Genomic DNA, 14,804 nt, shown 5'->3' on the forward strand with positions numbered 1-14,804 from the left:
GTAGAATAGTTATTAAATAGTTATTAACTCTTTAATAATGACCTAGCTAAAATAAATACAAATTGACCTGTAAAATAAAACCTAACCTAAGTTACAATAACACCTAACACTACACTACAATTAAATAAATTAACTAAATTAAAAACAATTAAATAAATTAAATTAGCTAAATCACAAAAAAACCCACTAAATTACAGAAAATAAAAAACAAATTACACATCTTTAAACTAATTACACCTAATCTAATAGCCTATCAAAATAAAAAAGCCCCCCCAAAATAAAAAAAAACCCTAGCCTAAACTAAACTATCAATAGCCCTTAAAAGGGCCTTTTGCGGGGCATTGCCACAAAGAAATCAGCTCTTTTACCTGTAAAGAAAAAATACAAAAAAAACCCCAACAGTAAAACCCACCACCCACACAACCAACCCCCCAAATAAAATACTAACTAAAAAAATCTAAGCTCCCCATTGCCCTGAAAAGGGCATTTGGATGGGCATTGCCCTGAAAAGGGCATTTAGCTCTATTACAGCCCAAAGCCCTAACCTAAAAAATAAACCCACCCAATACACCCTTAAATAATCCTAACACTAACCCCCTGAAGATCTACTTACTGTTCTGAAGCCCGGACATCCATCCTCAAGGAAGCGGCAGAAGTCTTCATCCAACTGGGCCGAAGTCCTCAACGAAGCCGGGAGAAGTCTACATCCAAGAACTGAACAGAAGTAATTATCAGTATTGTGTGTGAGACTGCCACTATAGTGTTACCTAAGTGTGTATAAATTAGTGCTACTATAGAGGCATCTGGTCATCCCCGTTATCGGTGAGTCCCTATTTGTATATATTTAATATAGGCACGGCACAGGGTATTGGAATGTATCAAGGGGCGTGACTCAGACCCATCTATGAGGTGCCGTAAGTGCATATGTTGTGTAAATATCTATATAGTTCACCAAACTGGCCGTTCTCTATTATCCACTAATTGGTAAGAACATATAATAGTGTTCAGGAGTGTCTGGATAAACTAGTCCCTAAGTCATACGGGTAGCAATTCCAAATTTTAGTTAATGGATACAATGTTGACCGGGGACTGACAATCTTAACTTCACTAATTAGCAGTGAGTAAAAGTGCTGAAAACTAGTCTACGGCGACACCAATTGTCAGCCAACAACATTTTACAAATAACGGGTTCTAAATAGAACTGACTAAGCGTGTATCTGAATTAATTGTAAATAGACCCCAATAGCTACAGGTAGAATTAAACTAGATTACCTACAGCGACACCATTTGTCAGCCAATATCAAATTTAAATTAAAGGTAAAGGTTAAATAGAGCTACAGCGGGGTTTAAATAAAGACAGTGGTCAGGATATTCGTACTGAAAGTTAAAAAAGAGAACATGGAGAGAGACTGCTAAGTCTCTGCTCCCCCTAACATGTTTCACACAGAGCTTTGTCAAAGGTGGAGCCGCCTCCTCTACTACGGACTTATATAGGCTGAGCAAGGAGGAACGTCATAGTTCTTTCCACATCTGATTGGGCAATTGAACTCTATCTCAGGATAGATCAAGTGTGGGGGTGTGGTAGTCCTGTCATAGGGAAGGGGAGTAAGAGGCAGTATTAGGTTGCCTAGCAACCACGAAAAATAAACAGATAAGCATTGTATGTTTTGAATAGTACGATCGAAAGTGCTGATTATATTGTAACGTTCAAGATAAGGGCATGAGGGGGCATGTGTGAACTGGATAAGGGATCCCCTGGGGTGTAGAGAAAAAACTATAATAATTGCTACTAGTGGAATTGCCTGATGTTAATAATATTATACAGTATGCCTATAACATAAAGATTAAAGGTAGTGTAGATGGTCAGAGTGGATTAATGCTGTCTCACTCACCTAATGTGTAATAATTGTACTAAAAAGTAAACATTTTTTTGTTTATTTCCAATTATCTAATTAAGTGTTGTTGAGTGCTATATATGTACACTCTCTACCGGTAATTTACTGGTTTTCATGTATGAAAAATACAATCCATTATGGAGTCTCATGCGAAAACTGAACACCTTTGACCTAAAATCTCAATAGTTGTAAGATCCATAAATAACCAAAAATGATTTGGATTTATAGTTCTCAATAAGGGCCCAACTATGAAAAACTCAACAGCATGAAGAGAAATCACACAATTTTTTTTCTAAGCTTTGTATTGTAATATATATGTCTGAGCTTCACATCCAGAACCTCACATAGGGCCTGATATTCACAACCAGGTCCGTATGGAGAGAAATCACACACAATCTTTGGGATTTTCTTTAAGACTTTGATTTGTAGTGTAGGAAACTCTGTTTCACATAAAGAACACTACATAGCAACATAAACATGTTTCAAGATAAAATGTGTTTCTAAATATTTTTAAGAGATTTGATATCTTACCTGAGCGGTGAGGTTTTGAATATCAGGCCCATGGTAAGATAAGCAGGTAAACTTTGCCTTTCTAAAATCTTTAAAGGGACATGAAAACAAAATGTTTTTTTTTCATGAGACTTAGGTTGAGATTTATTAACCGTTGGACGGACCTGATCCACTGTAGCGGATCATGTTCGCCCGACTTTGCTAAATGCAGACAGCATACGCTGTCAGCATTTAACATTGCACAAGCATTTCTAGTGAAAGCATTTGTGGCTAATTGGCCGCTAGCAGGGGTGAATCATCCTGATCGTTTCCGATCTGGATGATTGCTATCCGCCACCTCAGAGGCGAGCCAGAAACATCAGGCGGAGGAAGCAGTATCCGCTGCTTAATAAATCTCCCCCATGGCGCACAATTTTAAAAAATTGTCAATTTACTTTTATTATCGAATTTTCTTCATTCTCTTGGTATCCTTTATTGAATGAGCCGTAATGTGCTACTGGGAGCTAGCTGAACCAGTAGTAAGAGGCATATATGTAAAGCCATCAATCAACAGCTATCTCCCAGTGCTGCACTGCCGCTCCTGTGCCTACCTAGATATGCTTTTCAACAACGGATACCAAGAGAACGAAGCAAATTAGACAAATGAAGTAAATTGGAAAGTTGTTTAACCCCTTAATGACCACAGCACTTTTCCATTTTCTGTCCGTTTGGGACCAAGGCTATTTTTACATTTTTGCGGTGTTTGTGTTTAGCTGTAATTTTCCTGTTACTCATTTACTGTACCCACACATATTATATACCGTTTTTCTCGCCATTAAATGGACTTTCTAAAGATACCATTATTTTCATCATATCTTATAATTTACTATAAAAAAAATTATAAAATATGAGGAAAAATGGAAAAAAAATACACTTTTTCTAACTTTGACCCCCAAAATCTGTTACATATCTACAACCACCAAAAAACACCTATGCTAAATAGTTTCTAAATTTTGTCCTGAGTTTAGAAATACCCAATGTTTACATGTTCTTTGCTTTTTTTGCAAGTTATAGGGCCATAAATACAAGTAGCACTTTGCTATTTCCAAACCTTTTTTTTTTTCAAAATTAGCGCTAGTTACATTAGAACACTGATATCTTTCAGGAATCTCTGAATATCCATTGACATGTATATATTTTTTTTAGTAGACAACCCAAAGTATTGATCTAGGCCCATTTTGGTATATTTCATGCCACCATTTCACCGCCAAATGCGATCAAATAAAAAAAATTGTTCACTTTTTCACAATTTTTTTCACAAACTTTAGGTTTCTCACTGAAATTATTTACAAACAGCTTGTGCAATTATGGCACAAATGGTTGTAAATTCTTCTCTGGGATCCCCTTTGTTCAGAAATAGCAGACATATGGCTTTGGTGTTGCTTTTTGGTAATTAGAATGCCACTAAATGCCACTGCGCACCACACGTGTATTATGCCCAGCAGTGAAGGGGTTAATTAGGGAGCATGTAGGGAGCTTTTTGGGGTAATTTTAGCTTTAGTGTAGTGTAGTAGACAACCCCAAGTATTGATCTAGGCCCATTTTGGTATATTTTATGCCACCATTTCACCGCCAAATGCGATCAAATTAAAAAAAAAGTAAAATTTTTCACAATTTTAGGTTTCTCACTGAAATCATTTACAAACAGCTTGTGCAGTTATGGCACAAATGGTTGTAAATGCTTCTCTGGGATCCCCTTTGTTCAGAAATAGCAGACATATATGGCTTTGGCGTTGCTTTTTGGTATTTAGAGGGCCGCTAAATGCCGTTGCGCATCACACATGTATTATGGCTAGCAGTGAAGGGGTTAATTAGGTAGCTTGTAGGGAGCTTGCAGGGTTAATATCACATTTAGTGTAGAGCTCAGCCTCCCATCTGAAACATCAGACCCCCTGATCCCTCCCAAACAGCTCTCTTCCCTCCCCCACCCCACAATTGTCCCCGCCATCTTAAGTACTGGCAGAAAGTCTGCCAGTACTAAAATAAAAGCTATATTTGTGTGTTTTTTAAGAAAACATATTTACATATGCTATTATGCTGCTGTGTACTATCCTCCTTAGCCCCCAACCTCACTGATCCCCCCCAAACAGCTCTATAACCCTCCCACTCTAACTTAATCTGCGCCATCTTGGGTACTGGCAGCTGTCTGCCAGTACCCAGTTTAGAAGAAAACATGTGTTTTTTTAATTTTTATTAAGATTTTCTGTAGTGTAGCTTCCCCCCACACAAAACCAACCCCCCACCCCTCCACAATCTCTTTTTGTGCTATTGATTTTATTTTGATTTTGCAAGATTTGGGCAATTTTTTAATAAAAATATTTTCCGTAGTGTAGCGGTTCCCACCCGCGCCCGCCCGCCACCCTCCGTGCACGCGTGTGCTCCCGTGCGCGCCCCCTAACAGTCCCGCCCCCGATCCTGCCCCCCTTGACGTCAGAGGGCACACCGATGGCCGCCCACCCGCCTCCCAAGTCGGCTCCCACCCACCAACGATACCGGCCATCGATGTCTGGTGCAGAGAGGGCCACAGAGTGGCTCTCTCTGCATCGGATGGCCATGTAAGGTTATTTCAGGATGCCTCCATATCGAGGCATCACTGCAATAACCGGAAAGCAGCTGGAAGCGAGCAGGATCGCTTCCAGCTGCTTTCCACACCGAGGGCGTGCAGGGTACATCCTCAGGCGTTAACTGCCTTTTTTTTGAGGACGTACCCTGCACGTCCTCGGTCATTAAGGGGTTAAAATGTTATGCTCTATCTGAATCATGAAAGAAAAGTTTGGGGTTTTATGTCATTTAAGGGCCGTTGCAATACTATCTAGACTTGTTAGATAATCTCCCCAAACTTTAGAAAATTTGGTCCTTAGTATGAAACGGTGGCACTGCAGTTTGTTTAAATTACATTGTGAAGTGTGAAAAAACATTCCAAAATTGTATTTCCGTGTGGTCTTCTAGCGGCTTTGCAGTGGCATCACTAGGGTTGGTGTCACCCGGTGCGGTAAGTTATGGTGTCACCCTCCCTCCCTCCCCCCAGAAAGCAGACACACACAAACACAGGCACACACACATACAAACACCCAGACACACTTAAAAACACACTCAGATGCACACACAAACACTCGGAAACACACTCAGACACACACACAAAAACACACACACAAATACACTCAGACACACACACAAAAACACTCAGACACACACACAAAAACACCCTGGCACACACACACACACACACAATAACACTCAGGCACACACAGAAACACACACACACACACACACACAAAAGCACTCACACACACACAAAAACTCAGACACACACATACAAAATATGTAATCTGCACTGCATTAATTAGAAAGCTCATGCCTAGAGCTGTTCCCTGGCTCAGCAGAGCATCAAATGAAAGATAAACAGAGCACTCTAAAAATAAATCACTAAAGAAAAGGTTTAGGTGCGCAAACTATGAAAATTCTGCTCTCTGACTCTGTTTCAAGTCTGTCAGTGCACAGCCCCGGGCCGCGTGCCTACAGCTTCTTATGGCCAAGCAGCTCTGCTCTCTGCCCACCCCCAGACCCCCGTCCGCTCTCCCCTCCTACCTCTTCAGTGTGCACTTAGTGTACCAAAACCGTACCGGTCTGGTGGGCATCATACATGGCTCCTTCACTTTAGAGACAGTGTCAGACAGGTGCCAGGCATCCCCCTCATGATTTCCCAGTTCCCATTTAGAGAGACAGCACAGCAGTGAGTGACTCCACTGTTCCAAACGTCATTGAGCACAGATAGGCAGGCAGATTAAGGCTAGCAGCGCAACTTCGCAAGCCCCATGGCACGCCCACAGCATTCATAGTGAAATTGGGCAGGGGAGGAGCAAAGTACAAACAAGCAAAAGCAGCCGGGAAAACTATTTGTGGGAATTGCAGCGCTCGCTCAAGGGGCAAAAAAATGAAGTGTCTTCAACTTCCCCAGTCCCACTAATGTTCACAAATGCTGGCCCCTCTAATAAAAAATATATGCATTTCCCCCCGCACCCCCCTAGTGACGCCACTGCGGCTTTGCACCTTAAGTTAACTAATATTTTTTAATAAAATAATTTGACAGAAATATTCCAACCCTTAAAAAAAATGCAGTTTGAGTAGATTTATGCATGATTGTATCAAACTGTGGGTGAACAAGGTTCTGCCTGTATTTGTGGTTTGTGAGGCAGCATTCTCTACCTGCGTATAGCATTGTACAAGCAATTGATTGCGCAGCACCAGCAAACCATGTGAGAACAGAGCGTGCCAATATTCCTGAATGAATCGATCCAAAATGATTCCACTCTGTCAAAATATTGCTTAAATCATAGATTTAGGGGTCGATATAACATCCCCCGAACGGCCCCTATTGTAGCTGATTCCGCGCAAGCCTTCAGGCTCGCCGGAAACAGCAGTTAAGAAGCAGCGGTCTTAAGACCGCTGCTCTTTAACTTGTCCACTGCCTCTGAGGCTGCGGACATCAATCCACTCGATCAAATACTATCCGACTGATTGCCACCCCTACAGTGTATCATGTCCACCAGACATCGATAATTTGGTCCCCTAGACTATAAAACGTGTGTCATCTACATATATGTAAATACTTTTGTTCATTAATGATCATCCTAATGCTTTTGTATGTTTAAAAAATTAATTATAAAATGATTTAAATTAAATTGTTATTTGCACACATCATTTGTCATGAATTTATATTTATGGCTAATGGTAAAACCTGCATTTACAGACATCTGGCAGTCATCTTCAATACAACCGATTAGCTGTCACTGTATTTCCTTCAGTGAAGGTCTGTTTAGTTTCTTATGACCTAGATTTGGAGTTTGGCGTTAGCCGTGAAAACCAGCGTTAGAGGCTCCTAACGCTGGTTTTAGGCTACCGCCGGTATTTGGAGTCACTCAAAATAGGGTCTAACGCTCACTTTTCAGCTGCGAATTTTCCATACCGCAGACCCCTAATCTGCCGACCGCCACCTACGTTATCCTTATGTACCCCTAATCTGCTGCCCCTAACACCGCCGACCCCTATATTATATTTATTAACCCCTAATCTGCCCCCCTCAACGTCGCCTCCACCTGCCTACACTTATTAACCCCTAATCTGCCGAGCGGACCTGAGCGCTACTATAATAAAGTTATTAACCCCTAATCCGCCTCACTAACCCTATAATAAATAGTATTAACCCCTAATCTGCCCTCCCTAACATCGCCGACACCTAACTTCAATTATTAACCCCTAATCTGCCGACCGGAGCTCACCGCTATTCTAATAAATGTATTAACCCCTAAAGCTAAGTCTAACCCTAACACTAACACCCCCCTAAATTAAATATAATTTAAATCTAACGAAATAAATTAACTCTTATTAAATAAATTATTCCTATTTAAAGCTAAATACTTACCTGTAAAATAAATCCTAATATAGCTACAATATAAATTATAATTATATTATAGCTATTTTAGGATTAATATTTATTTTACAGGTAACTTTGTATTTATTTTAACCAGGTACAATAGCTATTAAATAGTTAAGAACTATTTAATAGCTAAAATAGTTAAAATAATTACAAATTTACCTGTAAAAGAAATCCTAACCTAAGTTACAATTAAACCTAACACTATACTATCAATAAATTAATTAAATAAACTACCTACAATTACCTACAATTAACCTAACACTACACTATCAATAAATTAATTAAATACAATTCCTACAAATAAATACAATTAAATAAACTTGCTAAAGTACAAAAAATAAAAAAGAACTAAGTTACAAAAAATAAAAAAATATTTACAAACATAAGAAAAATATTACAACAATTTTAAACTAATTACACCTACTCTAAGCCCCCTAATAAAATAACAAAGCCCCCCAAAATAAAAAAAATGCCCTACCCTATTCTAAATAACTAAAGTTCAAAGCTCTTTTACCTTACCAGCCCTGAACAGGGCCCTTTGCGGGGCATGCCCCAAGAAGTTCAGCTCTTTTGCCTGTAAAAAAAAACATACAGTACCCAAGCCCCCCAACATTACAACCCACCACCCACATACCCCTAATCTAACCCAAACCCCCCTTAAATAAACCTAACACTAAGCCCCTGAAGATCTTCCTACCTTGTCTTCACCTCACTGGGTTCAACGATCTGTCCAGAAGAGCTCCTCCGATGTCCTGATCCAAGCCCAAGCGGGGGGCTGAAGAGGTCCATGATCCGGCTGAAGTCTTCATCCAAGCAGGAGCTGAAGAGGTCCATGATCCGGATGAAGTCTTCATCCAAGCGGGAGCTGAAGAGGTCCATGATCCGGATGAAGTCTTCTATCAACGGCATCTTCAATCTGATTGGCTGATGGAATCAGCCAATCAGAATCAAGTTCAATCCGATTGGCTGATCCATTCAGCCAATCAGATTGAGCTTGCATTCTATTGGCTGATCGGAACAGCCAATAGATTGCGAGCTCAATCTGATTGGCTGATTGAATCAGCCAATCGGATTGAACTTGAATCTGATTGGCTGATTCCATCAGCCAATCAGAATTTTCCTACCTTAATTTCGATTGGCTGATAGAATCCTATCAGCCAATCGGAATTTGAGGGACACCATCTTGGATGACGTCCCTTAAAGGAACCGTCATTCGTCGTTAGTCCGTCGGGCCAGCAGGATGTTCCGCGTCGGAGGTCTGCAAGATGGATCCGGAAGAAAGAAGATTGAAGATGCCGTTGATAGAAGACTTCATCCGGATCATGGACCTCTTCAGCTCCCGCTTGGATGAAGACTTCATCCGGATCATGGACCTCTTCAGCTCCCGCTTGGATGAAGACTTCAGCCGGATCATGGACCTCTTCAGCCCCCCACTTGGGCTTGGATCAGGACATCGGAGGAGCTCTTCTGGACAGATCGTTGAACCCGGTGAGGTGAAGACAAGGTAGGAAGATCTTCAGGGGCTTAGTGTTAGGTTTATTTAAGGGGGGTTTGGGTTAGATTAGGGGTATGTGGGTGGTGGGTTGTAATGTTGGGGGGCTTGGGTATTGTATGTTTTTTTTACAGGCAAAAGAGCTGAACTTCTTGGGGCATGCCCCGCAAAGGGCCCTGTTCAGGGCTGGTAAGGTAAAAGAGCTTTGAACTTTAGTTATTTAGAATAGGGTAGGGCATTTTTTTTATTTTGGGGGGCTTTGTTATTTTATTAGGGGGCTTAGAGTAGGTGTAATTAGTTTAAAATTGTTGTAATATTTTTCTTATGTTTGTAAATATTTTTTTATTTTTTGTAACTTAGTTCTTTTTTATATTTTGTACTTTAGCAAGTTTATTTAATTGTATTTATTTGTAGGAATTGTATTTAATTAATTTATTGATAGTGTAGTGTTAGGTTAATTGTAGGTAATTGTAGGTAGTTTATTTAATTAATTTATTGATAGTATAGTGTTAGGTTTAATTGTAACTTAGGTTAGGATTTATTTTACAGGTAAATTTGTAATTATTTTAACTATTTTAGCTATTAAATAGTTCTTAACTATTTAATAGCTATTGTACCTGGTTAAAATAAATACAAAGTTACCTGTAAAATAAATATTAATCCTAAAATAGCTATAATATAATTATAATTTATATTGTAGCTATATTAGGATTTATTTTACAGGTAAGTATTTAGCTTTAAATAGGAATAATTTATTTAATAAGAGTTAATTTATTTTGTTAGATTAAAATTATATTTAACTTAGGGGGGTGTTAGTGTTAGGGTTAGACTTAGCTTTAGGGGTTAATACATTTATTAGAATAGCGGTGAGCTCCGGTCGGCAGATTAGGGGTTAATAATTGAAGTTAGGTGTCGGCGATGTTAGGGAGGGCAGATTAGGGGTTAATACTATTTATTATAGGGTTAGTGAGGCGGATTAGGGGTTAATAACTTTATTATAGTAGCGCTCAGGTCCGCTCGGCAGATTAGGGGTTAATAAGTGTAGGCAGGTGGAGGCGACGTTGTGGGGGGCAGATTAGGGGTTAATAAATATAATATAGGGGTCGGCGATGTTAGGGAAGCAGATTAGGGGTACATAGGGATAATGTAAGTAGCGGCGGTTTACGGAGCGGCAGATTAGGGGTTAATAATAATATGCAGGGGTCAGCGATAGCGGGGGTGGCAGATTAGGGGTTAATAAGTGTAAGGTTAGGGGTGTTTAGACTCGGGGTACATGTTAGAGTGTTAAGTGCAGACGTAGGAAGGGTTACCGCATAGCAAACAATGGGGCTGCGTTAGGAGCTGAACGCGGCTTTTTTGCAGGTGTTTGGGTTTTTTTCAGCTCAAACAGCTCCATTGTTTCCTATGGGGGAATCGTGCACGAGCAAGTTTTTGAGGCTGGCCGCGTCCGTAAGCAACTCTGGTATCGAGAGTTGAAGCTGCGTTAAAAATGCTCTACGCTCCTTTTTTGGTGCCTAACGCAGCCATTCTGTGGACTCTCAATACCAGAGTTATTTTTATGGTGCGGCCAGAAAAAATCCGGCGTTAGTTTTTCGGGTCGTTACCGACAAAACTCCAAATCTAGCCGTATGTGTTTAACTATATTTTTCTATAATATTGTATAAGTATTTTTAGTGATAAATTACAAATTCAAATTTTGGATTTTACTAATGAATCATAATAGCTTAGAAAACAAAAGCAATAGTGCTCACGTGTAAAGGAAATCTGATGGATTGGAACTCAAAAAGTAAAATTCTTCCCCAAGATGCACTTTGCAGTTTTGTCACAAAAAGCTGCAGCTGATGGCAAATAACTACATATGAATCTTATACATACATCATTAGCTGGAATATGTCTGTGTGCCACCCCTTATGACCCCTTATGACTGATAATCTGTTTCTGTATAACCAATATCACATTTCTCTGTACAGCTGTGCCAACCACTACATTGATGCCATCCACTTTAGAAATTGAAACAGGAACAGAGAAGTCTATTACATGCGAAGTCAATCGTTTCTATCCTGAACAACTGAAGATACAATGGGTGCAGCACCTTAAAAATTCTACCAGATGTACATTGGAGAAACGTATTTGCACGGGCAGTCCGGTTATAAACCCAGATGGGACTTACAATGCAACAAGTCAGTTAACCATAATTCCTTCAATGATAGATGATGGAGATGTTTTTTCGTGTAATGTTCAACATCGATCAATGGAGAATGGGCGTGTTTTAAATATTACTCTGGTTGTGAAAGGTAATTCATTTTATTTTATTTTTTATCTATAGAATGTAAATATATTTGTAAAGCTATAAACATACATAGCAATTTGGAAAGACAGTATAGTATATGTGCGTGTGTTATTTTTTTTCAAACACAAAGAGGAAATCTTTTGCTGCAGCGATTGAACCCCTTGATTGCCTATATTATACTTGGGCCCAGATAACAATGATAAGTTAATGATAGCATGGGATATGCTATTAGTAACTGTACCGCGCTAAAATTAGCGGATAAACTAATATTACAAGTCCATGGTAAAACAGATTTTCCAGAGAAGGATTAGCAAATTTACATAGCTTAAGCGCACCCTATACTTCCAATAGATACCGCAGCCACGCTAAATATCGCTGATATTACAAGTTGAAAGTTAGCGCTAGAAGAATTAGCCTGACCTGACACCTGAAGTAAAGTGTAAGGGTTAAAATAAAAGTTTTATAAAATACATTTAATTCTTATTAAAATAAAGTATTACACTCATATATAAACTAGACATGTGCATTTGGTTTTGCCACAAATGCAAATTTGTGTAGAAACACAGATATTCGTTTTGTGAACGCACCAACTAAATTGAAAGAAAATAAAGAAAATATACTGACAAAATTAATTCAGTATTCATTAGTTTCCTGTAAATTACATTAAGGGTTAAAATACTTACCTCTAGTGCGCTGGAGAGCGGCGCTAATGCTGACACTCCTGCACACAGCACCAGGCCGCGCTAATATGATGCTTATTGCGGCGGATCCTAGGGCCTGCGTTCATTTTCCAATGAATATTCAATATTCGTTTAGTCTTTTTTAGTTTAAAACTAAACAAATACTGAATAGCACAGGAGCCGGATATTCAGAATACAAATTTTTCGGAATATTTGGCCCGAAAAATTCACCCAAACTAAATGTTTCACCCATGCACACGACTAAATAAATATTTATGTAGGCCCAAAACGTCACTGTGTTTTATCCTCTACACCTCAATAAAAGATTCACTTTGATTAAAGCAGTCCTGAGACTATGGGGCTGAATTATTAAGCTCCGAATGGAGCTAGATGCCCCTTGTTTCCGGCGAGCCTTTAGCTTCGCAGGAAACAGAAGGAAACAGAAGTTATAAAGTAGCGGTCTAAAGACCGCTGCTCCATAACTTGTCCGCCTGCTCTGAGGCCGTGGACAGAAATCGAATACGATCGGGATTAACACCCCCTGCTAGCGGCCGATCTGCAGGGGGCAGCATTGTACTAGCAGTTCACAAGAACTGCTGGTGCAATGATAAATGCCGACAGTGTATGCTGTCGGCATTTAGCAATGTACAGCGGACATGATACGCTACTTTGTATCATGTCCGCTTGCACAATGATAAATATACCCCTACTTCTATTTTCTTGAATTGGATAAAGAATGGGGTTAGCAGGACACTTGAAAAAGGAAAAAAGTTTTTTGGAAATATAGTGCTGTACCTCATCTTGTGTGTGAATATATATATATATATATATATATATATATATATACATACACACAGTATGTCTAAATATTTAGTATTTTTATGTGAGCAAATACATACATATATACACATACATATACTATTGAGCCCTTCACAGTCAAATACCTTGAACTATGCAATATAATAATAAAAAAAAATGTTTTTATGTGTTTTTAATAGAAATACTTGAAATTTCTATGTTCTTCACTTAGAAAAAATGTTCTTAGTTATAAATATATATATATATGTGTAAATATGTATATAGTATATATATCTTTATAACTATAAATGTATATTTTTATATAGATATATAGGTATAGATATAAATATATATTTAAAAATACAAACAACATTTTCTTCTAAGAACATAGGTATTTGGAGCATTCCTAACGCACCTTCAGCTTTAGTGCAGTGTTAGGTTAGCACGCGAGTGATAAAAAGAAATGGCTTTTGTAGTGGGCCCCATAGAAGTCCATGGAGAGATTGAATTAGCGGGGTGGCACTGGCAATTTCCAACTCCAGAGGTTAGCGCCCCTGAGTCATTCGCTTGCACTAACTTTATACTTTCAACTTGTAGTACCAGCGCAAACAAAGGAGTGCTATTGATTTACCTTGTGCGCAGTTAGTGATAGAGAGTAATAATAAGTTATGGCTGTACTTATAATCTAGTCCTATATCCACTAATCTCCTGCTGCACCTGAAAAACACAGACACCCAGCTGGATTTTAATATCCAGAGAAATAAGCATTAGGGACAGTCTAGTCAAAATTAAACGTTCATGATTCAGATAGGACATGCAATTTTAAACAACTTTCCAGTTTACTTTCATTATCAAATTGTATTTGTTGTCTTGGTTTTCTTTGTTGATGCAAAACCTAGGTAGGCAGCCCCATTAATTCCTATGGGGAAAGAAAATGTATATTTACACCTAACACCCTAACATAAACCCCAAGTCTAAACACCCCTAATCTGCCGCCCCGACATCACCGCCACCTACCTACACTTATTAACCCCTAATCTGCTGCCCCAATGTCCTCACTACCTACATTACACTTATTAACCCCTAACCTGCCGCCCCCAATGTCGCTGCAACCTACATACATTTATTAACCCCTAATCTGCCGCCCCCAACGTCGCCGCCACTATACTAAAGTTATTAACCCCTAAACCTCTGGCCTCCCACATCACTAATACTAAATAAATATATTAACCCCTAACCCTAAGTCTAACCCTAACCTTAACATAATTAAAATAAATCTAAATAAAACTTACTATCATTACCTAACTAATTCCTATTTAAAACTAAATACTTACCTATAAAATAAACCCTAAGCTAGCTACAATATAACTAATAGTTACATTGTAGCTATCTTAGGTTTTATTGTTATTTCACAGCTAAGTTTGTATTTATTTTAACTAGGTAGACTAGTAAGTAAATAGTTATTTACTAACTACCTAGTTAAAATAAATACAAATGTACCTGTAAAATAAAACCTAACCTGGGTTACACTAACACTTAACATTACACTACAATTAAATAAATTACATTAATTAAATACAATTAACTTAATTACAAAAAAAATAAACACTAAATTACACAAAATAAAAAAGAATATTTAAACTAATTACACCTAATCTAATAG

At 38.6% G+C, this 14,804-nt stretch overlaps 1 protein-coding gene across 2 annotated transcripts in view; it reads left to right on the forward strand.

The window, feature by feature from the left end:
- The window catches only part of NCR3LG1 (natural killer cell cytotoxicity receptor 3 ligand 1), a 154,649-nt gene that overhangs the window by 42,535 nt on the left and 97,310 nt on the right, over nucleotides 1–14,804 (forward strand). For both annotated transcript variants that reach the window (XM_053720638.1, XM_053720639.1), the window contains exon 3: nucleotides 11,344–11,667. In XM_053720638.1, the coding sequence (XP_053576613.1) occupies nucleotides 11,344–11,667 (324 nt within the window). The remainder of the gene's footprint in view (nucleotides 1–11,343; nucleotides 11,668–14,804) is intronic.

The sequence above is a fragment of the Bombina bombina genome, chromosome 7 (genome assembly GCF_027579735.1).
Source record: "Bombina bombina isolate aBomBom1 chromosome 7, aBomBom1.pri, whole genome shotgun sequence".
In the NCBI taxonomy this organism is placed as follows: domain Eukaryota; kingdom Metazoa; phylum Chordata; class Amphibia; order Anura; family Bombinatoridae; genus Bombina; species Bombina bombina.